Source organism: Notolepis coatsorum (genome assembly GCF_963971535.1).
Source record: "Notolepis coatsorum genome assembly, chromosome: 4".
Taxonomy (NCBI): domain Eukaryota; kingdom Metazoa; phylum Chordata; class Actinopteri; order Aulopiformes; family Paralepididae; genus Notolepis; species Notolepis coatsorum.
In genome coordinates this window covers 16,454,399-16,480,351 of record NC_140168.1, presented here as the reverse complement: position 1 = coordinate 16,480,351, position 25,953 = coordinate 16,454,399, and the positions used below count along the sequence as shown (strand labels likewise).

Below are 25,953 nucleotides of genomic sequence, written 5' to 3'. Positions count from 1 at the left end.
GTATTTACTTTGTTACTTTGTTATTTGGACTGTTCTGCATCTGCTCTGTTTGTTCCCTTTGAATATTAACCCTCTCCTCTGTTCTGCAGAGCGGCCCAGATGTTTTCCCACCAGTCCCCAGTTCCTCCCTGTCCCCAGCCCGCCTCCGCGGTTCTCTGTCCCCAGTTCCTCCCTGTTCCCCAGCCCGCCTCCGCGGGCCTCAGTCCCCTCTGTCCCAAGTTCTCCCCTTCTAGTTCCACCTAGTCCCTAGTCCTCTATCCCTAGTTCTCCTAGTCCCTAGTCCTCTTTCCCTAGTTCTCCTAGTCTCTAGTTCCTCTGTTCCCTAGGCGTTCCCTTAACCTTCCCTTAGGCGTTCCCTTACCTTCCCATAGTGTTCCCTTTTCCTGCCCGCCTCTTAAAGGCACTTTACCTTCCCCTCTTGTGTTATTCCAGTGTGTTGTGTTTTCTCCCTTAAAGGGACAGTGCCCTTTTTCCCTGTTCTAAATAAATATCTGTTTCTTGGCAAACCATCATACCTGTCTTGTGTTGTGCGATTGGGGTCGGTTACAAACCATAACAGATAGTTTGTTATCAGCGAGCCATATGCAGATTTTGCCTAGTTCCGAGCTGAGGGTTTTTTCAACCTGCAACTTGTTCTTGTCAGAGACCAGCAGGGCTGAGTCGTCCGCAAACAGGAACAAGTTGCAGTCACAGGCTGACGACATGTCATTTGCATAAATTAGGAAGAGTAGCGGTCCTAGTATGCTTCCTTGTGGAACACCACAGCTCACTGTGAGGGGGGGGGATAGAGTACCGTTTACCTCTACCATCTGTTCTCTCCCCTCCAGGTAGGATTGCATCCAGCTCACTGATAAGCTATCAAAACCAATTGCTTTTAGCTTGTCCATCAGAATGGAGTGATTGACAGTGTCGAAGGCCTTTTGTAGGTCCAGCATGACCATGCCGCAGTATTTGCCCGCGTCCACCTCTTGTTTGATGTGGTCGTTCAAATAGAGGAGGCATGTGTCAGTAAATAATGTACCGTGTTTGTTGAACCCCTGCATTATCTGTCGACAGCCATTGTGCATGACTCATCAGCCATACAGAGAAAGAAATCACTCATTCATATTCATAATCAAAGTACTGTATACACAAACACAAGCAAGAAACTATATAAGGATTTATATAGCTGGTCACGTCATCTAGTTTCTTCAGAAGATGTCAAACATCCTTGCCTGTTGTCGGAAATTAACGTCAGACTTTAGGCTTATATCATATATAAATATATTAGTTAATTAGGAACATTGATTAAGTTAAAAGTCATTGATAAATAGGATTACAGTACAATCAGTATCATAAACATTTGAGGACACTAGGTTTCCTTTTACATTGAGAGGCTTTTAGGCCAAGGTTAGAGTGGCCCCCTTTATCTCCAGCAAGGTGGCTGGTCAGTGCGGGGTGGGCGCCTGTGCATTTTTCCTGTTACATAACTATGCATCCTGTCTGAGCTGGATCATATGGGAAAGGACACAGGTGTCTCACACTTGATTGGTCAGCCAGCGAAGAGACAATAGGTCGGACGAGTATATGAGACCATTTAGAATAGAAGAAAAGAGAGCTCCTTGGCCACTCTGCTATACTGCATTGCTGTCAACAAGCTTGTCGTGATCCATGGACCACCCAATAATTCATGTAATTATGCTTTCTGATTATTCAATAAATACCATACATGATGTTTGAACTCATTGTCCTGTGTCTAATATTCGATATCCTTTTGTCCTGATTCGAGGAACAACCAAATCTTCACCACAGTACCAACCAAATCACGTTGGTACTACCGAGTAGTGTACCGATTCACATAAGATCCGCCGGTGCCACATTTCGGTACTGTAAAAAGAAAAAAAATAATAATACATTTTAAAGTCCGATGACGTCAACGTTTAGTTTACCGCAAAACGAAACCTTCCTATTGTGCACGTTCACATCAACGTTCACACGCACAATACACGCTTACCGAGGATTTGACTTGATTCAACCACAAAGCAGTCGGGTCAATGGCAAGCCGAAAATGGTCGCAAGTGTTGTTGTTACACATTACCAAGCTAGATGCAGACAACGCTCGCTGCAATATTATATATATATTAACACATTGTCTGCCACACTCCTTCCGGGAAGTGCATAGGCCTTGCCAGCCACCCATTAACCCCATGTCAGCGCTCACCTTGTTTGTAGAGCTAAACCTATATTTTATATGATCGCTGTTGATCTAATAACGCCGTCGATTGTCAGTGGGTTTCTTCCGGTCAACGTGCAAAAAACAGATTATTTTTTCATCTATACATTTCCGTGTTATACCGTGGTGAATATGAGTAGTTGTAGAGTGATCCTGTGTAATTCCAGGGAACTCCGTCAAAACAGCCCTTTAGTAAATCCACTTATCACGTTGCCATTTTTCGCCTGATTATCGAATCATCCTCGGATCAACGCTAGATTATTAGTATTAACCGGCTCTTTGTGCGTCTGTCGCGGCCAACGGCACGCACACACACACACAGGCTGCAATCGCGGGAAAGAAATGATCGGATCAACGCAATATTGATAATATTGAGTCCTTACCTTGTAAATGATGTACTGCAAAAAGAATAATCCAATTATCTGATCGCCATTCCAAATACTGGTCGTGGTAGTCTGTCCCACGTTATCCAGCATTGCACAGGGACGGGCGGGCGGATGAACTCGTTGAGGCAACCGTGGTGACCGCTTGTCTTGCCGGAGTGTTTAGGACCCGCCCCCACACCGCAGCTCGGTAGAGAAAAGAAATTACATAGTTTCAAATGGAGTGCAATAGCGGCCGCAAGCCGTTAGGGGGCGGTATCGTACTGTTGCAGTCTCAGGCAGAGTGCAACACAGTCCTACACCATAGCAGATTAATTATGAATGGGAATAGCGAATAAAGCAATAACGATCACATTCGATTGGCGGGTAACAACGAGTTAACTCGTCATTGGCGTCCACTGTCTTAACAAATTGTTCTAAATAAATAATAATGATAATAAATTATTTTAAGTTTTGAATATTTCTTTTTACAACTGAGGTAGGTAGATTACATTTTTAGAGACTAAAGTACTGAAAAAAGGTACTGTTAGGTACCGGTATCGATTCACAGGTACCGGTACCGGTTCAAATGCGAAAGGTACCCAACCCTACACCTAGCAGGATTCTGCATTGCAATCTCGAGGTCTCAGAATGAGTCCCAATAATACACGGAGGTCCGTGAGACTGTATAGAATATTAAAAGCGAATAAAAGAAAAAACTAGAAAGAATTATGAAAACCTGAGATTTCTCGGGTTCTGGCGCTCAACCGCTGGCAAGATAACCTGACTTTTTTCGTGATTGGCGCAGAATGAGTTAATGGTAGGGGTGGAACGGTACACATTCGAACCGTACACCGTTCGGTTCGACCTCCACGGTTCGGGGCATGTGTGTATTGTTCGGTTCAGGGGATGCACAAAAAAAAGTTCTTTATTTGGCACAGAGAGGTGAAGCGCCGGCTGCTGGCTGCAGCAGCAGGTGCTAGTCAGTTTGTAGAAAGTTCGTGGAAATGGTAAGCACAATAAAAATCAATCTTCATTACTACTTTAAAAAGATAGGCATTAACGTTAGGTTATGACTATAACCAAGTTCTGTTAGTTAGGGGCGATGCTTGGCATCGCTACTGCACTATCTCGCGTACGTGCACGCGTACTGAATAAACCACAAATGTACCTCTAATACCAGTATTAGTCTGACCACACCCCTCATCAGCTTACCTTCATAAGCAGGTGTGTGGTCACCTGCTCTCCTCCTTCCCAAGCTTTCACCACAAGGTGAGGACAAGGGCTGCAGCGGCCGTCCGATGCCAAGCATCGCCCCTAACTAACAGAACTTGGTTATAGTCATAACCTAACGTTCTGTATCGTTAGTGGCTTAGCTTGGCATCGCTACTGCACAAGGGAGGCCAAGCGGAGCCACTTGGCTGACAAATACACCCCGCTGACAGCCCCCCAAAACCATCAGAACAGGGAGGGCCGAGCCCCCCCGACCCCCCCTAATGGAGGGTAGCCCCCCTATTAGGGACGTCACGGGAGGGCGACGGACCCGACCGTGCGAAGAGGCACTCAAGCAACTCAACGCACAGGGTGAGCAGACCGTGGCTTGACCCCACGACTACACACACGCACAACCCGCATGCTACCCGGGAACGAACGGAGGAACAACCTCGTTACTGCCCCCAGAATCACGGGGTCAAGGGCAAACCCAACCCCGTGGCAAGGCCGTAGCAGCGGAGCACGAAGGAAGACCCAGACCCACCAAAAGGACTGGACTCCCTAGAATGGGGGCCCGGAGAAGTCCATGATGCCAGCATCAAGACCCCACCAGGTGGGCACGTAGTGCCCCGCCCCCCACATCGCCAGCGTATTCGGACAAAGGCCCCTCAGTTACTGCACCTGGTATTCCCAGGCGGAACCAACCAGGCCAGAACCTGCCCAGCTTCCGAGATCGGACGAGATCGGGCGTGTTCAGGTCGGTATGGCCGTAAGCCGAGCGGGCCCCGTCCCCCCAATAGTACACCGCCTGGCACACTGACCCTGCAGAATAGGCAGTCAGCATGGCCGTAAGCACACAAAAAAGGTTAACCAACGGAAGCAGGCAGCGCACCGGGGAAAAACCAGGCAACAGGCTGTTAACCCTAGCCTGGAGACTGCGGACGAGACAGGCGCCAGAGGGGACAGCTGAACACAGCCGCCCCGGCGGAAGGAGCGTAAGCTGGCGGTGTTGCATGACCAAGCCTCCATTTAACAACCCCCACCCAGAGGGGTCGAGGCAGAGAAGGCTGACACGATTGGCAGACGTCATGAACGTGCAGGGGCACCCTCAAACGGTGAACCCGGGAGTTGACACTGCTCCAACACACCAGGGAATCAACCACCTCGGTGTCACCCAATGCGGTGGTTGTTCCTATAACCCCTCAAGAAAAAACTCCAAAACACACCTGCGGGTATACACCGGCTATACCGCAGTACAAGTGTTTCAGTTTCCAAAAAGGGTTAACCCAGGCCTACGGGTCGCAAACATCACTACGGACCGGGCCTGGCGGTACGGGAAGCACAGGGTCACCAGAGGAGGTCAAAAAACCACCCCCACAGGCCCCTCTTCGCCATGCGTGAGAGAGGAGCGAAAAATAATGGAGAACCAGCCCCTAAGCACACCGTACCCGGTATTCCCCGGCGGTCTCCCAACCAAGTACTAACCAGGACCAACCTGTGTAGCGGCCGAGATCCGACGAGATCGAGCGCGTACAGAATGGCATGGCTGTAAGCCATGACGACAGTGCTGAGTAAAAACATACCCAACCAGGGTCTCCATAGCGCTTAACCCTGTGACACCCAGACCGACCTGGCATTTTTCCCCCTGAAAAAAGCCCAAGTCCCTCAGGGTACCAGAACAGCAGATCTGCATCCCCGGCGGACAACGGGTTCAACTGATCTGGACCAGCGTGACCAGAACCAGTCCCGTGCCCTAACCACGCCGACATGCCTACTCCAGGAGAAGGGCAGATATGCGTGTTGATCTTAACATGAAAAGAAGGCGCCACCCAGACGTTCGGACGAACCGCGCCTGGTGGCCCACCCCAAGGGCGTGAGACCCCACTACATATGTTCAGATCCATCCCGTCATCATCCCCCAGACATGAACGAGAATCCGTCGACAACCCACCCAGGTCATGGGATGTGGTCGCCGGAAGAGGAAAAACCCCCATCTCAGTTGCTTTATAAAAACGCTGTTTCAACCACAAGCAACCAAGGCGTGCCAGTCAATCGCCTGTTTACAGCGAGCTAGCACTATACGTGCGTCGGGACACACCCCCATCAATGAACAGGCTATTTAGACCTGTCATTGAATCCCCAAGGCGCCCAGGGGAACGACAAGAGGGGTGTGACACTCCCTAACTCCAACACTTCTGGAATAGAAAGAAGGAAGCATCAACAGTATGTATCCCAGTCTACACAGCCGGGGTAAAAAATGTCCACATTTTTACATCCCACCACCCTCCCATAGGAAAGAGACGGGGATCCCCAGAGAGACTTCCCACGCGAGCTGTACAGATTGAAAAGAATATATTGCACCTTGAGCCATGTAAAAAACTGGTTTTAGGGCCTCCGGGGAAGAGGCACCGAACCCATACACACTCAATAAACGAATTGAATCGAATATACATACAATAGAAAAGGACCCTTCTAGAGGGTCCACTCACTTTGACAATCTGAGGAGGAAGGCTCTGTACTCTGATGGAGGCTTCCTCACATGGAAGAAGGAGTCCGAACTCACAGAAGGCCTGAGTAGGCGCTTGGTGAGGAGGAGCCCTGACCACCCCCCCTGAAAACAGATCCATCACATGGACCTGAACAGCACACGGAAGTCCTACCAACAGAGACGCGCACGGTGACGTACTCTATGGCGGGGGAATTCCTGCGGTGCACACGCCCAATATACCAGGCCGTGGGACCAGGAACTCCCCCCCCCCCCCGTAACGTGCCGAACCGCCACGTGACGGGAACCTTGAAGGACAGGGGGTGTACCCCTGACCGACAGAACAATGGGGAGAGGAAAGGTTACCAGTTCACCCCTTTACGACCCCACACCCATGATACGACGTAACGACAAAAAGAGAATATGACACAGTCATAGTCAGCTCTATGAAGCGTTTCACAGCTCCACACAGCGCATGAGCTAACCTGCTATCTGATTTTTACTAAGGAAAAACACAGAATAGAGAAGGCTCTAAGAACCCCGGTCCAACATACACATGTGCTTCTGTGGCCAGTACAACCCAGTTGTAGGTCACATGACACACACAACCCATCATCACCTACAAAAAATGGCAAAAACACTCAACAGAGGAACGCCGTTTTTTTCACAATGAGAGAATACATCATTCTTGATTAGTATCGACCACAGGCCTTGCTAAGCACACATGACAGCAACCAAACCAATTTCCCTTTAGGAAATAAGTTTCTCCAGCAGATTTAGCACAACCTCAGCAATCAAGCTAAGAGTCACATCGTATCCCTACCACACAAAAGACACAATTAATGCACAACATGTCTGATAGGAGGTGATAAAGTCCCCAGGGAACCGGGGGGGGAAAACACAATCCTCCTATTTTACCCTCAATACGGCCAGTTAAAACAGGAAAACCTGTTAATGTGTGAACTCACTGTTCATTGTCATTACAGTCTGAGAAAGAACATTCTTTTACTCACTTGTCACCAAGCATAGCTTCATAGGTCAGTTGCCTTAGTAGTGAGTACACGGTACACATAAACACCATGATGTTTCTCACACAACAACCAGATCAATACATCACGATCTGCACGGAGAAGCTAACTGCCAGTGACAAAAACAGCTCACACACAACCCGCAACGTATCCCAAATGCATTGCAACAACACACGTTTTGGGAAAAAACACTGTTATTCACAATACATTTAGCAAAGTAAAACCAGAAGACGTGTCATGAGGTCTGGCCAACCCCGTACCTACCCGGAACGCAGATCAGCGAAGTGCAGTCACAAGACACCGTAGAACACAGCCGTCCTGTGTTGTTCGACCCGGGCAGCGTCGCCGCTCCACCAGTCGCTACAGTCCTCTTTGTTGACGCAATCCCCGTCTAGGCTCAGGCAGGGTCGACGAACATCCCCTGTCAAGGATGACGTCGTGGTCAAGAGTGTAAAACATGTTAAAATCAAAGCACGTTCAACAGAATAGCATCAAGCTAACGGCTGCTCCAACCGTTCGGGTGCTATTGCCTCCGCTCGCGAGACGCCGATCTAACGACGCACGCGATCAGAAGCGAGCTCCCGGCGGCGCGCGAGAAGCTAAGCTACCCCGCGCCAGGCCACTGACCGGCTAACCGTAAGCCATGAACATGTAAACAATGACATAACACTCACCCAGACAGGCCGCCGTTCTGAACCCCTCCTCACTTTTTAAGAGAAAAGAGAAAACAAGACGTCAACACCGCTTCACAACGGTGACATTACCACGTCCGGCGGAATCAGCACAGTACCAACTGGCCTGTATAGCTGACTTTGAACATGAATCTGCCGCTATCGCACATTACATGCACATATCCCCTCGTGAAGGAATACTCTCATTTGGATATGAAAGATGGGGTCTTAACACGGTGACAGAGAGAATCCACTCGTCCAGAACACACAGGGATCACCAGTGTCAATGGTCGCGGCCCACTAGTTAAACTATAATGGTCGCCAGACCAAGGCCTTCTGTCGCCTAGGCGGCTAAACAAAGGACCCTAGCCTGGGGCCGGTTTCCATAAACTTTGTCAAGTAGCCCCCATAGCACTAACAGACAAGTGGAGCCCGCCAGCAAACACTACTCACCCAACCTGGAACGCACCGCTCCTCACAACAGCGGCATGTCCGACAGTTCAGCTGTGGCCTGACAGGTTTCACCCCAACAAACACAGCAAGGAACTGCAGTTGAGAAGCATGCAGCGGCGTGCTCCCAATACGAAAACCGGTGGAGGGTTTTTAGAATGATCATCATCTTCTAGACACTCCAGTACGAAGACAATATCGCCGTATTTTCTCGAAAATAGTGAGAGAGAAAATAAAGATATGATGTCAACGTATCCTTGTTTCCCAAGCTGTTCCTAATCCAATTTCTTCCATCATGGTGTCAAGTGTGGGGATCTACCGAGGCACCTCTTCCTTGTGGTGAAAGCGAGAAGGAGGAGAGCAGGTGACCACACACCTGCTTATGAAGGTAAGCTGATGAGGGGTGTGGTCAGACTAATACTGGTATTAGAGGTACATTTGTGGTTTATTCAGTACGCGTGCACGTACGCGAGATAGTGCAGTAGCGATGCCAAGCTAAGCCACTAACGATACAGAACATTACATAGGCATAAACATAAAGTTTTAGCATGGTTTGTGACGCTACAAATACAACGCACGTTGGTAGCCCGCCAGCTCCAATACAGCCAGTGAAATCATTATCAGACATCAATGAAATGTTACCGTAGCTAGCAGAGGATAAAATGGGAGTCTGAGGCGTGGTGTCGAAAGACAATGCCGTTTATTCAACATCCAAAAAGGCTAACATACAACTGTGTTTACTAACTCCAACCGGGACGCTTTTCCACTGTATGGTATCAACTCGATTCGACTCCACTCAACTTCCACTGTAGATAGTCAGCGTTATTTTTTTTCGTAGCCCATTTTGCGGAGACGCTCTCTGATTGGCCACTTCATGTGACATGTGCACCCAATCGTGTGACGCCTGTTTCTACACCGGTTAAGCTTAGGCACTCTTTCGAAGTTGGTTAAGGTTAGAGTTTGTCTTAGAGCAGGGTGATAGAACACCAGCCCTGATTCCAAACTCTAACCTTAACCAACTTCGAAAGAGTCGCCTAAGCTTAACCAGTGATAAACTAGGCGTTAGGTAGTTTGCAGGCTGTTAGACCCGGAAATGGGCAAAGACACAGCTCGTCACGCACTTGGGCGCACATGTCAGTGGCCAATCAGAGAGCGTCAGTCAGTGTCCAATCAGAGAGCGTCTCCACAAAATGCGGCTACGAAAAAAAACAACGCAGATAATCGAGAACGAAGGTACCACACGCTAAATTGTCCTTGCGGACCCCCCAACCCATAGACAGTTCCGTGTGTGAATTACGTTAATCCACCACAGTTTCACAATTACTGTGTTGCACTCAATATTTAATTGATGTTAGTCTAATCTGTATATCTGTATGTCGCGTATGTCATGAATGTCATTATGAATTGAAAATGGGGGACCCTGATGTAAACAAATCGAAAGTCTTTCTCTGGTCTGCATCCCCTTAACAATTGTGTGTATTGAGCCGTACTGTATTGTACCCATTCTGCAATCTGTTAAATAAAGTTTTCATTAATTCATTCATTCAGCAGTTAGTTGACCATGGAGATGGTAAACTACTACAAATCTAAAACGCCAAGGCTTCTTTCGAATCGCTGCAAGGAAGGAGCAATAAGAGGAAAACTATGTAAACACAAATGTACTTACAGTAGATGTTGTGGACTTGTGATGTACGGCTGTGGTGGGGATGCTGGATAGTCACTTTTCCGCACGTACTCCCGCACACGGATCTGGATTACTCCTCACGGAGGAGGTAAAACTGGGAACGAGGTTAACTCCAGCTGCAATCCCTAACCTCGTTCCCAGCATTGTTAACCTCGTTCCTAGTTTTATCTCCTTCATTATGCAATCCCGGAGCTAAAACTGCGCGCTGATTGGCGGAGAGGGGACGTCAGACTACTGCTTGACCTTACTCCTAGAACCCACCTCACCCCTGCCCACTTTGACAACCTAGGATGGCTTAGAGTAGACGACAGAGTACAGCAACTTGCAATGGGCCTGGTCTACAAGATACACTACACGACCAAGGCACCCATGTACATGTCAAAATACTTCCCAAAGGTCAGTGAATACCACGATCACAACACCAGAGGGAGCTCCACAAATCATGTTAAACCCAGATTCGGCTCAAACAAGGGACTAAACACGTTTCGCAATTATGCCACATCAATGTGGAACGCCCTACCCACAGCTGTAAAGGAATGTGAATCACTACCCACTTTCAAAAACACTCTCAAAGAACACCTACGGGAGACTGCAATTCGAAACTGGCCCCTACAAATGTCCTAACCCAGTTGTACAGTAAATTACCAAGTATGGCTTTGTCAGTATTCCAATGTACAGTGTACAGTGTCCCCCACCCCCCCCTACCCAACCCCCCCGCCCCCCCCGCGTGTACCACTTCCGCAACGGATTTGATTTCCGGGGTTGCCCTGATTGGCCGCGACGGCCGCGTGACACGCCGCGGCCCCGCCCCGCGGCAGCCCCAGACGCGGCAACGCCAGGGCTGCTGTGTTTCACTGCCGCTTTCGCACTTCACCGCCGCAGCAAGTGCAGAGCTGTTTAATCACTTTTACCACTGCGTTACCAGTGGCGCGACGCTGGAGTTCACTTCGCCTTGCTGAATTAAAGAATGAATAAGTTAAACGTGTCAATTCAGCAGTCAAAGTGTACTGTATAAATCTAACTTCATTAGACGGCCGACGTACGGCTCTCTTGTCCATTAATGGATATATAATGGATATTTTATTTATCTGCCACCGTGGTGTAATGGTTAGTCCTGATACCTCTCACGCGGACGACCCGTGGACGAATCCCCACTTTTTCTAATTTTTTTAATTTTTTTTGCCATGTAAATGCTACAATCTGGTGCACTTTGAGGGCGTCATTCTTTATATAGCTCTCAAAGTGCACCAGATTGAAGCATTTACATGGCAAAAAAAATAATTAGAAAAAGTGGGGATTCGAACGCAGGTCGTCCGCGTGAGAGGTATCAGGACTCTATCTGCTAACGTTAGCATTAGGTAATAACCGGTTTAAAATAGATGGTGATTACCTCACGTTGTGTCTATTCTACTAGCATTAACCATTAGTTACTAGTACAAACAATCAATAGCGAGTTATATTGATCACGCTATGGCCGAAAGCCATGCTAAAACGCTAGCACAACATTAGCCCTTAACCTAACAATAACAAGCTTAACAAGTCAGCGATCTTTTTGAGACTAAACTCTCCGCTCGGTGGCAAATTGTGTTGTTGTGTCTATTCTACTAGCATTAACCATTAGTTACTAGTACAAACAATCAATAGCGAGTTATATTGATCACGCTATGGCCGATAGCCATGCTAAAACGCTAGCACAACATTAGCCCCTAACCTAACAATAACAAGCTTAACAAGTCAGCAATCTTTTTGAGACTAAACTCTCCGCTCGGTGGCAAATTGTGTTGTTGTGTCTATTCTACTAGCATTAACCATTAGTTACTAGTACAAACAATCAATAGCGAGTTATATTGATCACGCTATGGCCGATAGCCATGCTAAAACGCTAGCACAACATTAGCCCCTAACCTAACAATAACAAGCTTAACAAGTCAGCGATCTTTTTGAGACTAAACTCTCCGTTCGGTGGCAAATTGTGTTGTTGTGTCTATTCTACTAGCATTAACCATTAGTTACTAGTACAAACAATCAATAGCGAGTTATATTGATCACGCTATGGCCGATAGCCATGCTAAAACGCTAGCACAACATTAGCCCCTAACCTAACAATAACAAGCTTAACAAGTCAGCGATCTTTTTGAGACTAAACTCTCCGCTCGGTGGCAAATTGTGTTGTTGTGTCTATTCTACTAGCATTAACCATTAGTTACTAGTACAAACAATCAATAGCGAGTTATATTGATCACGCTATGGCCGATAGCCATGCTAAAACGCTAGCACAACATTAGCCCCTAACCTAACAATAACAAGCTTAACAAGTCAGCAATCTTTTTGAGACTAAACTCTCCGCTCGGTGGCAAATTGTGTTGTTGTGTCTATTCTACTAGCATTAACCATTAGTTACTAGTACAAACAATCAATAGCGAGTTATATTGATCACGCTATGGCCGATAGCCATGCTAAAACGCTATACACAACATTAGCCCCTAACCTAACAACAACAAGCTTAACAACCATCAGGGGACCCTGATGTAAACAAGACAAAAGTCTTTCTCTGGTCTGCATCCCCTTAACAATTGTGTGTATTGAGCTGTACTGTATTGTACCCATTCTGCAATCTGTTAATAAAGTTTTCAATCAATCAATCATGTCATGTAGGCCTAGGCTATGTTGTGTATGTCATAAATGTCACTATGAGTTGAAAATGGGGGACCCTGATGTAAACAAGACAAACGTCTTTCTCTGGTCTGCATCCCCTTAACAATTGTGTGTATTGAGCCGTAGCCTGTATTGTACCCATTCTGCAATCTGTTAAATAAAGTTTTCATTCATTCATTCATTCATTCATTCATTCATTCATTCATTCATTCAACAAGGCAGCGATCTTTTTGAGACTAAACTCTCCGCTCTGTGGCAAATTGTGTTGATGTCGGTTGTTTCATCAATAAATGAGGCAGAATACACAGTGACTGTATCCTTTTTTGTTTATTGCACTTGTTCCTGCTGCAAATGAAATCCTAAGCGAGAGATTAAAGATGGCGGCTTTCTGTTTTTCTGGAGACCCTCCAACGAGTGACGCGTCTCTCTTCTGACCAATCAGTGGTCTGCAGTGTTTCACGTGACTCATGAGGGGGTAAACGAGCATAGAGTGGCTGGTATTCACGAAGGAGGGCGCTGGCCAACACTGGCCAATCAGAGAAACGCGGAAGTACATTTGCGTTGCCCAAAGTCTTCACGCCCCCCGGCGTTTCGATTGCTGCCGGGGGCGTGAATACTTTCGGCAACCAACATGCCCTTCCGCGTTGCTCTGATTGGCCGAGCGCGCGCATGTGTAACAGAGACAACTCGCCCCTGCCACGACTTCGACCATGCCTTGAGTGGGAGTCGAACCCCAGGCGTCCGCACTGCGGGCGACATCACAAACCGCTGCGCCAAGAAAGGAATTCCCTTCTAAGCGCTCAGTTTGGATGCCTCTGGGGAGTGAGTTTTACACCCGTTACACATGCGCATGAGCCGCGACGCGCTCCTCAGAGGCAGGAATACTAAGCTCCCCCTTAACGCAATTTATACAAATGGAAGTATTGATTACGCCGTAACGAATCATTAAAAAAATATACCGTTAACTGGAATATGTTGTGCCTTTACACATATGTTGGATTATGTAATTGGTTTGTCATGACAAACCAATAAAAAATCGCGATTTACCCAGTGGCTACAACAACACACAGTACCTACATGCATCATTGTTTACAATGAACGGTGGGGCTAATCTAAAGGACTGGACACGGACGCGTTAAACTAACCTAAAGTTAGTTGTTCACCAACAATCTACAGACACAAACAAACACAGAACCGGACTGTTATATTAAATTAATTGATTGCTGTTTAATGCGTCCGTGTCCAGTCCTTTAGATTAGCCCCACCGTTCATTGTAAACAATGATGCATGTAGGTACTGTGTGTTGTTGTAGCCACCGGGTAAATCGCGATTTTTTATTGGTTTGTCATGACAAACCAATTACATAATCCAACATATGTGTAAAGGCACAACATATTCCAGTTAACGGTATATTTTTTTAATGATTCGTTACGGCGTAATCAATACTTCCATTTGTATAAATTGCGTTAAGGGGGGAGCTTAGTATTCCTGCCACTGAGGAGCACGTCGAAGCTCATGCGCATGCGCACACTCGGCCAATCAGAGCAACGCGGAAGGGCATGTTGGTTGCCGAAAGTATTCACGTGCACCGCGGTGCGTGATTACCAAAGGTAGCCGCATTTCTGGCAGACGTTTCTGGTCATGTGACATGTGCTCCCAATAGCGTGACGAGCTGTGTCTTTGCCCATTTCCACATCAAACAGCCTGCAAACTACCTGGCGTTCTATTGCCATGCTCTAAGACAAACTCTAACCATAGCCAACTTCGAAAGAGTGCCTAAGCTTAACCGTCGAAAGAACTTGCCGTCACGCTCTAAGACAAACTCTAACCTTAACCAACTTTGAAGAGTGCCTAAGCTTAACCAGTGTAGAAACTGTCGTCGGCCAATCATAGAGCGTCTGCCAGAAATGCGGCTACCTTTGGTAATCATCATGTATCCTTTCCGCAACGGAATTCGGTTTCCGAGTTCCTCTGATTGGCCGTGACCCCCACGTGACCCGCCCCCCTATCCACCGCTCTGCCGCTGCCGCGGACTCGCTCGCTTCCTCAATTTATACGCATGGAAGTATTGAGTATTGACTGAATGAATGAATGAATGAATGAATGAATGAATGAAAACTTTATTTAACAGATTGCAGAATGGGTACAATACAGTACGGCTCAATACACACAATTGTTAAGGGGATGCAGACCTGAGAAAGACGTTTGTCTTGTTTACATCAGGGTCCCCCATTTTCAATTCATATAGAACGACTACGCCGTAACAAATCATTAAGAAAATATACCGTTAACTGGAATATGTTGTGCCTTTACACATATGTTGGATTATGTAATTGGTTTGTCATGACAAACAAATTAAAAAATCGCGATTTACCCGCTGGCTACAACAACACTCAGTGACTGCACTAAGCTACGTCAAATGTATATACTCCCTTTTCTTGACTCCTTCTGTATCACAAACAGTACTGTATTTGCAAATCTGGTATGTCATAAATGTATAGATGTAGCAGTACTGACTATCTGTACGTCATGTATGTCATATATGTCCTGATGAATTGAAAATGGGGGACCCTGATGTAAACAAGACGAAAGTCTTTCTCTGGTCTGCATCCCCTTAACAATTGTGTGTATTGAGCTGTACTGTATTGTACCCATTCTGCAATCTGTTAATAAAGTTTTCAATCAATCAATCAATCAGTCAGAGCCAGAGCTCAGCGATGCCGCTCGCGGCAGCACATTCTCACCGCGGGCTGAGCTCTGGTGTCCGCTGGAGCAAGCCAGAGACAGCCGGCGATGCGATATTTTATTTGTTTGTCATGACAAACCAATTACATAATCCAACATATGTGTAAAGGCACAACATATTCCAGTTAACGGTATCTTTTTTTAATGATTTGTTACGGCCTAGTCGTTCTAAATTGAAAATGGGGGACCCTGATGTAAACAAGACAAACGTCTTTCTCAGGTCTGCATCCCCTTAACAATTGTGTGTATTGAGCCGTACTGTATTGTACCCATTCTGCAATCTGTTAAATAACGTTTTCATTCATTCATTCATTCATTCATTCATTCATTCATTCATTCATTCATTCATTCATTCATTCAGTCAATACTTCCATGCGTATAAATTGAGGAAGCGAGCGAGTCCGCGGCCGCTCGCTCTGCCGCGCGCGGCAGCGGCAGAGCGGTGGATAACGGCAGATCAGAGCGGTGGATAGGGGGGCGGGTCACGTGGGGGTCGCGGCCAATCAGAGGAAACCGGAAACCGAATTCCGTTGCGGAAAGGATACACGCCGCCGGCGTCGCGTCTATATTTTCCGTAGCCGCATTTCTGGCAGACGTTTCTGGTCATGTGACATGTGCGCCCAATAGCGTGACGAGCTGTGTCTTTGCCCATTTCCACGTCAAACAGCCTGCTAACTACCTGGCGTTCTATCGCCATGCTCTAAGACAAACTCTAACCTTAACCAACTTCGAAAGAGTGCCTAAGCTTAACCGTCGAAAGAACTTGCCTAACCTTAACCTTAACCTTATTCTCACCTCCATCTCGAAAGTCATGGAAAAAATAGTCTACGAACAGGTCGAAAAGTACCTAGCGGAAAAAAATCTAATCTACGAATTCCAATCTGGCTTCAGAACATCCCACTCCACTGACACATGCCTTCTCTATTTGAATGACCACATCAAACAAGAGGTGGACGCAGGCAAATACTGCGGCATGGTCATGCTGGACCTACAAAAGGCCTTCGACACTGTCAATCACTCCATTCTGATTGACAAGCTAAAAGCAATTGGTTTTGATAGGCTATCAGTGAGCTGGATGCAATCCTACCTTGAGGGGAGGGAACAGATGGTGGAGGTAAACGGTACCCTATCCCCCCCCCTCACAGTGAGCTGTGGTGTTCCACAAGGAAGCATACTAGGACCGCTACTGTTCCTAATTTATGCAAATGACATGTCGTCAGCTTGTGACTGCAACTTGTTCCTGTTTGCGGACGACTCAGCCCTGCTGGTCTCTGACAAGAACAAGTTACAGGTTGAAAAAACCCTCAGCTCGGAACTAGGCAGAATCTGCATATGGCTTGCTGATAACAAACTATCATTACACATGGGCAAAACAGAGTCCATTCTCTTCGGTTCAAATAACAAACTCAGCAAGACCGACGACTTCTCAGTTACAGTGGGTGACAATATTGTCACAAGGAAAGATGAAATTACCTACCTGGGTTCCATCCTAGAGGCTAATCTCTCCTGTGACTAAATGGCATCCAATGTAATAAAAAAAGTCAACCAACGAACTCGATTCTTGTACCGGATCTCCTCTCTGGTAAACAAGAATACCCTGAAGACTCTGGCTGGAGCACTCATTCAAGGGTACTACGACTATGCTTGCACCTCATGGTACCAAAGCACCTCAAAGGCGCTAAAAACAAAATTACTAACATCTCAAAACAAACTGGTCAGACTACTGCTTGACCTTACTCCTAGAACCCACCTCACCCCTGCCCACTTTGACAACCTAGGATGGCTTAGAGTAGACGACAGAGTACAGCAACTTGCAATGGGCCTGGTCTACAAGATACACTACACGACCAAGGTACCCATGTACATGTCAAAATACTTCCCAAAGGTCAGTGAATACCACAATCACAACACCAGAGGGAGCGCCACAAATCATGTTAAACCCAGATTCGGCTCAAATAAGGGACTAAACACGTTTCGCAATTATGCCACATCAATGTGGAACGCCCTACCCAAAGCTGTAAAGGAATGTGGATCACTACCCACTTTCAAAACCACTCTCAAGGGACACCTACGGGAGACTGCAATTCAAAACTGGCCCCTGTAAATGTCCTAACCCAACCCCCTCCAATGTACAGTCACTTACCTAGTATGGTTTTGTCAACAGTCCAATGTACAATTTTGCTTGTTTGTACAGTGTCTCCCCCCCCCCCTCAATGTACAGTTTTGCTTGTTTATACAGTGTTTCTCCCCCCCCCCCCCCCCCCAACCACCTCCAATGTAAATTACCCAGTATGGTTGACAATATCCCAATGTACCCAACCCCCCCCACACAACCCCACCCAACCTCCTCCAATGTACAGTTTCTACGTCAAATGTATATACTCCCTTTTCTTAACTCCTTCTGAATCACAAACAGTACTGTATTTGCAAATCTGGTATGTCATAAATGTATAGATGTAGCAGTACTGAATATCTGTATGTCATGTATGTCATATATGTCCTGATGAATTGAAAATGGGGGACCCTGATGTAAACAAGACGACAGTCATTTACCTAGTATGGTTTTGTCAATAGTCCAATGTACACTTTTGTTTGTTTGTACAGTGTATCCCCCCCCCCCCCCCCCCTCAATGTACAGTTTTGGTTGTTTATACAGTGTGCCCCCCCCCCCCCAACCACCTCCAATGTAGATTACCCAGTAGGCCTATGGTTGTCAATATCCCAGTGTACCCAACCCCCCCCACCCAACCTCCTCCAATGTACAGTTTCTACGTCAAATGTATATACTCCCTTTTCCTGACTCCTTCTGTATCACAAACAGTACTGTATTTGCAAATATGGTATGTCATAAATGTATAGATGTAGCAGTACTGACTATCTGTATGTCATGTATGTCATATATGTCCTGATGAATTGAAAATGGGGGACCCTGATGTAAACAAGACGAAAGTCTTTCTCTGGTCTGCATCCCCTTAACAATTGTGTGTATTGAGCTGTACTGTATTGTACCCATTCTGCAATCTGTTAATAAAGTTTTCAATCAATCAATCAATCAATCAATCAAGTCTTTCTCTGGTCTGCATCCCCTTAACAATTGTGTGTATTGAGCTGTACTGTATTGTACCCATTCTGCAATCTGTTAATAAAGTTTTCAATCAATCAATCAATCAAACCAACTTCGAAGATTGCCTAAACTTAACCAGTGTAGAAACTGGCGTCGGCCAATCAGAGAGCGTCTGCCAGAAATGCGGCTACGGAAAAATATCACGCTTCCTGGTTTCTAATCGTAATCGAGACAGGGGCGGATCGGAGTAGTGTTTGATTTAACACTTTAGTCACCTTAGTGCAGTGACTCCTTTTGGCAAATGTAATGACTAACTCCGTTGCTCCTCCACTGACCTGATTCTTTCCTAACTTGTCTCTCCATGTTTCTTGACCGCCATATTTCTGCAGGCTTTCCTTCTTGACAAAAATAAACGGCAGTGAAGAAATCGGAGCTGGATGCGTCGTCGTAATAATAGTTTGAAGGTATGATTAGTTTGAATCTTGATTTTGATGAATTGAAAATGGGGGACCCTGATGTAAACAAGAGGAAAGTCTTTCTCTGGTCTGCATCCCCTTAACAATTGTGTGTATTGAGCCGTACTGTATTGTACCCATTCTGCAATCTGTTAATACAGTTTTCAATTAATCAATCAATCAAGGCTATTTGACACCAAAACCGCCAAACTGCCATATGGCTGATTTGATGTCGCTTGCCATGGTTATTATGTACGTTTATTTTCTACAATAGTAGAAAAGCCCCTTGCTGTCAACAACACGAATAACCCTCGTATCTTCATTTTGTGTGTCTTCATTTTAACTTCTCAGATGTGGACTATTGGGAAGTTGCCCCTCCAACACAACAGGCTTCCCTGCTGCGCCCCAAGGCTACTTATTACCTGTCAGATCCGTAGACACAAGGCATCTCTTCCTAAAAACTTTACAGACTATGAGAGCATACAAAGACAATTCAACCCTCCAATCCCAGAATATTTCAACTTTGCCAAAGATGTCTTAGATACCTGGGCAGAAAAAGAGAAGGTAAGCTCTTGTGTTGTATGAAAACAGACCCACGTATCATCATTGTTAGTTGTTATTGATTGATTGATTGATTGAAAATTTTATTAACAGATTGCAGAATGGGTACAATACAGTACGGCTCAATACACACAATTGTTAAGGGGATGCAGACCAGAGAAAGACTTCCGTCTTGTTTACATCAGGGTCCCCCATTTTCAATTCATGATAACATTTATGACATACATGACATACAGATAGACAGTTACATGTTTGGATGTAACATGGATGTATGGAGCATACTAGGACCGCTACTGTTCCTAATTTATGCAAATTACATGTCGTCAGCTTGTGACTGCAACTTGTTCCTGTTTGCGGACGACTCAGCCCTGCTGGTCTCTGACAAGAACAAGTTGCAGGTTGAAAAAACCCTCAGCTCGGAACTAGGCAAAATCTGCATATGGCTCGCTGATAACAAACTATCATTACACATGGGCAAAACAGAGTCCATTCTCTTTGGTTCAAATAACAAATTCTGCAAGACCGACGGCCTCTCAGTTACAGTGGGTGACAATATTGTCACAAGGAAAGATGAAATTACCTACCTGGGTTCCATCCTAGAGGCAAATCTTTCCTGTGACAAAATGGCATCCAATGTAATAAAAAAAAGTCAACCAACGAACTAGATTCTTGTACCGGATCTCCTCTCTGGTAAACAAGAATACCCTGAAGACTCTGGCAGGAGCACTCATTCAAGGGTACTACGACTATGCTTGCACCTCATGGTACCAAAGCACCTCAAAGGCACTAAAAACAAGATTACAAACATCACAAAACAAACTAGTCGGACTACTTCTTGACCTTACCCCTAGAACCCACCTCACCCCTGCACACTTTGACAACCTAGGATGGCTTAGAGTAGACGACAGAGTACAGCAACTTGCAATGGGCCTGGTCTACAAGATACACTATACGACTAAGGTACCCATGTACATGTCAAAATACTTCCCAAAGGTCAGTGAATACCACGACCACAACACCAGAGGAAGCTCAACAAATCATGTTAAACCCAGATTCGGCTTAAACAAGGGACTAAACACGTTTTGCAATTATGCCACATCAATGTGGAACGCCCTACCCAAAGCTGTAAAGGAATGTGAATCCCTACCCACATTCAAAACCACTCTTAAAGAGCACCTACGGGAGGCTGCAATTCGAAACTGGCCACCGTAAATGTCCAAACCCCCCACGCCCACCCCCTCCTAATAGACAGTCTCCTCCCCACCGCATGTACCGGTATATATTCTTTCCCCGCCGTATATGTATATTTCTTTCCCACCCACCCACCCCCTCCTAATGTACAGTCCCCTCCCCATCATATGTATATACTCTGTCAGGATCTATGAGTAACAGTACTGTATATTTGAATACCGTATATGTCACAAATGTACTAAATACCTATATGTCCCTATGCCATAAAGCATAAATGTCATGTATGTTGAGTATGTCTTAAATGTCAATATGAAATGAAAATGGGGGACCCTGATGTAAACAAGACAAACGTCTTTCTCTGGTCTGCATCCCCTTAACAATTGTGTGTATTGAGCCGTACTGTATTGTACCCATTCTGCAATCTGTTAAATAAAGTTTTCATTCATTCATTCATTCATTCATTCATTCATTCATTCATTCATTCATTCATTCATTCATTCATTCATTCATTCATGTACAGTAGTTCTAAAGTAGTCAAACACACACACACACACACACACACTCACTACACATTCTCACTTACACTCTCACACACCCCACATACAAATACACTACAAAAAGGTCCAAAAAAATAGAATACTGTATTTTTGCAATAGTCCGAACTGTATATTTATTGTATATTACACATTACCTTTATTTCTTACACTTAGCATTGTATTTTATTCATATACATTTTTTTTATCATGTCTATTCTATTTTATTATTTGTATTTTTGCACAATCGAGGCAGGCATGGCCACCTACATTTCACTGCATGTCTTGTGTATGTATGTGACAAATAAAAACTCTTGAATCTTGAAACATCTGGCATATGATGTCATGTATGTCATGATGTATATCTGTATGTTGTGTATGTCAAATGTCATTATGAATTGAAAATGGGGGACCCTGATGTAAACAAGACGAAAGTCTTTCTCTGGTCTGCATCCCCTTAACAATTGTGTGTCTTGAGCCGTACTGTATTGTACCTATTCTGCAATCTGTTAATAAAGTTTTCAATCAATCAATCAATGATAACAAATTCCCTCCAGGGGGATAATACCCTCCAGGGGGATAATACATGTTGATTCTTATGTCTTTATCATCTATCACAGGGGTTTTCAAACTTTTTATAAAATAAAAGCACATGTTGACACTCACTCACTTTAGACACTTTAACACACTTTATATTTATTAGTAAAGAGATTCGCACTACAATTTATACCTCATTGCACCTTACCCTAAGTTTGTACCTCATCCCATTTCTGCATTGTGCCTCACTGTTACTCTTTTTACTGTATTATTTATTGTATATATGTATATTGACTGAACACTTTATTTTACGTACTTTTGACTCTTTCTATTTTATACTTTTTATCTATTTTTATCTAGCACACTCTCAGGGGCTCATACAGAAAAAAGCATTTCATGATATTCAAGTATTCTGTATTTTACTATGACAGAATACTTGAATATCAAACTTAAACAAACTTGAACTTGTTGAACTTGATCATGCATATTTATTAGAAAATGTAATTACAACAGCGGTTAGGTGGCGTAGCGGAGATTGCGTTCGTCACCAACCCTGGAGCTTCGAATCCAGCTCACAGCTCCGGGGTTGTCACCAGCTTGGCTGGCCGTTCACACTAATACAATTGTCAGTATTAGAGGGTGGGAGAAGCTGGCGGGGTGGGTCCGGGTCGTTGTAAACAGCGACTCCTACAGTTCGGTCGGGGCGCCTGCTCAGCGCGGATAGGACCTGAGTGGGATAGTGTGATCCTTCCACACGCTACGCCCTCTCAGGGAGGATCCGCGCTGCCAGGTGAAAAGAAGCGGTTGATTGGCTGGACGTGTGTCGGAGGAAGCACGTGGTAGCCTCCACTCTCCCAGATGATCTGACTGTGGGGGGTAAGTGCGCAGCGACCAGGAAGGGGATTGGGAATTGGCATACGACTAACATTGGGATGGGAGAAAATCGGAGGAAAATGGAGGGGGAAAAAGATCAATAAAAAAAAATAATAATAATTACAGCACTATGTTATCAATACACATTTATAAAACGAGGCATATTTAGCCAAAATATGTTGCTAGAACATTAAAAAAAGCGACCCAAGTCCTGACTTCGCTCTTGACTTTTAGAAAGGAGAGAGGGCGACTAACCCGGCCCTGTGGTGGGTGAACGACGGAGGAGACGAGATCCGGTGGAGTTTTGAAGAACTGGGATTTCATTCTAGAAAACTGGCCAACGTCCTGTCTGGGGTCTGCCGGCTCGCCAGGGCGGACAGGGTGCTCCTCCTTCTCCCCAGGGTCCCGGAGTGGTGGCTCGTCAACATCGCTTGCCTCAGAACAGGTGATCGTCGAGACCTTTTTGGGGGTTTCACCATTTTGTGTCAAAATTGAGAGAGGTGGGGGCGCCCGAGTGGCGCACCGCATACGGCACTACGGTGCAACACGGCCGACCCGAGTTCGACTCCCGGACCCGGTGATCTTTGCCGAATGTCTTCCCCGGTCTATCTCCCATTCCTCCTCTCTCTCTCTCTACCGGACTGCCCGATAGCAAAAATCAATAAAAAACCTACAAAAACATAACTTGTCCGAAAGGACAAGTAACATAAATTTTTTTTTAGAGAGGTGGCTTTCCCATGGGCAATTTACAGTTCACATAATAATAATAATAATAATAATAATAATAATAATAATAATAATAATAATAATAATAATAATAATAATAATAATAATAATAATAATAATAATTCATTACATTTATATGGTGCTTTTCTAGACACTCAAAGCACTCCCCACAATGTAGGGTGGAAATAGCCTCCTTCCCCACCTCTGGTAGCAGCACCCAACCTTGGGCTACGCAGGCTCAATGGCTGCCATTACACCGGCACCAGGCACACATCACACTACACAATGGCTGCCATTACACTGGCACCAGGCACACATCACACTACACAATGGCTGCCATTACACTGGCACCAGGCACACATCACTCTACACAATGGCTGCCATTACACTGGCACCAGGCACACATCACACTACACAATGGCTGCCATTACACTGGCACCAGGCACACATCACACTACACAATGGCTGAACGGCTCAGGAGACAGGGATTGATATCAGCCAATTAAGGGGGGAGGGATGATTAGGTGGCCTTGATGTCAGAGACCTGATTGGGAATCTGGCCAGGCACATCTGCATGGGAACGCCCCCTACTCTTTACGATAGGCGTCCTGGGTTCTTTAACGACTGAGATTCAGTCAGGAATACAGCTCTTGGCGGCTGGGTGGCGTAGCGGAGATTGCGCTCGTCACCAATGCAAGAGACTCCGGTCTTGACTCCCCGAGTCAGCGTTGCCTGTGGCTTGGGCCAGTCGTCAATTGGCAGAGGTAGCGGGTGGAAAGTCGATGGGTGGGGATTGGATGTTGTGGACAGCGACTCCTACAGGTCGGTTGGGTGACGCCTGTACAGCAGAGACAGGACGTATCGGGGGCAGCGTGAGCCTCCCACGCGTTACTCCTCGCCACAGAGTCCACGCTGTCTGGTGAAAAGATGCGACAGGCTGCCTCCTCGTGTACCGGAGGGGACACGTGATGCAAGGCGTAGGCATAGTCTAGCAACGTTCAAGACAGGGGAGGGGAGAATTGAAGGGGAGAATTGGCGATACGAAATTGGGATGGGAGAAAAATAGAAAAATAAGGAGAAAAAGTGGATAAAAAAAAAGGAATACATACAGCTCTTGATGTTGTCCGTGTTTTCAAATGTATACTGGTAAATCTATCCCCTTCTATCATGCCTTTATACGCATATATAATACGGTAATAAGTAAGTAAGTAAAGTTTATTTAGTATAGCACCTTTCACAAAGCAGAGTCACAAAGTGCTTCACAAAGAATACATTTTCTTTTTTTAAATAATAAGAAGAAGGGGCGGCTACGTGGTGCAGTGGGCAAGGCGCTCACCACGAATACTGGAGACTGGGCTCGAACAGATTCGTCCCCTGTTCGAGCCCAGCGCTCCACATTGCTTTCAGTTTAGCTGGTCGTTCATACTAATACACATTGGCCGTATTAGGGGGTGGGAAACTGATGGGTGGGGATCGGGCGTTGTGGACAGCGACTCCTACAGGTCGGTTGGTGCGCCTGCGCAGTAGAATCAGGAAGTGTCGGGGGCAGCGTGAGCCTCCCACGCGTTACTCCTCGCCACTGAGAGATCGAGCTGCGCAGGTGAAAAGATGCGACTGCTGTTACCTCAAGTACCGGAGGGGACTTGTGCTATGTATGACTTAGTCCACATTGCAGCCGGCTTGTGGGAGGCAAGAAACAGCGTTCGTGACAGGGGAGGGTAGAATTGGATGATACGAAATTGGGATGGGAGAAAATATAGAAAATGGGAGAAAAAGTGGATAAAAAAAAAAGATTAATCACTTTATTCAAATTGAGGGTTTTGTTTGAGGATATAAAAAAATATATATATAATTTAAGTATTATTATATAATTATTATTATTTTTATATGTTGCTCTTTAATTAATACTCCCCAACAGGTGCGCTGCTGTTAACCCTTCACGCTGCTCTTTAATCCTTCCCCCACAGGTGCGCTGCTTCTGTTAACCCTTCGTGTTGCTCTTTAATCCTTCCCCAACAGGTGCGGTGCTTCTGTTAACCCTTCGCGCTGCTCTTTAATACTTCCCCAACAGGTGCGGTACTGCTGCCCGCCACGTCTCAGCTGACCTCCAGAGACATCCTACACAGGCTGCAGACCTCCGGGGCCAAATGTGTCGTCACAGACGAGTCCCTGGCCCCTCTGCTGGAGGCTGTGGCCCCCCAGTGCCCGGCACTGCATTCCAAAATACTGGTGTCCGACAGGAGGAGAGCGGGCTGGAGCAACTTTGATGATCTGATGAGGTAGGGATGCACCGATCCGACTTTTTCAGTCCTCATACCGATACCATTATCTGAAATGAAAAGAATTTAAATAAAAAAAAATCTAACCCTAACTAACCTTACTGTCATGCACACTCCTAATATACTAACCTACACTGTAGCACTCAACACTTTGATGAACATTGTTACTCAGCTGATAGAGTTGTGCCCTTCCTGATGACTCGTCGTACAGAACTTGTAAGTCGTTTTGG

The 25,953-nt window shown here is 45.8% G+C and overlaps 1 protein-coding gene across 3 annotated transcripts in view; it reads left to right on the top strand.

Moving 5' to 3' along the window:
- acsm3 (acyl-CoA synthetase medium chain family member 3) overlaps positions 1 to 25,953 on the top strand; it is a 62,386-nt gene that overhangs the window by 7,649 nt on the left and 28,784 nt on the right. For 2 of the 3 annotated variants that reach the window (XM_084313217.1, XM_084313215.1), the window contains exons 1-4: positions 18,865 to 19,032; positions 19,375 to 19,587; positions 22,953 to 23,163; positions 25,516 to 25,723. In XM_084313217.1, coding sequence (XP_084169343.1) covers positions 19,006 to 19,032; positions 19,375 to 19,587; positions 22,953 to 23,163; positions 25,516 to 25,723 — 659 coding nt within the window. In that variant the 5' untranslated portion in view covers positions 18,865 to 19,005. Of the gene's footprint in view, positions 1 to 18,864; positions 19,033 to 19,374; positions 19,588 to 22,952; positions 23,164 to 25,515; positions 25,724 to 25,953 lie in introns of those variants that run through there. The other variant, XM_084313216.1, reaches the window with a different exon arrangement.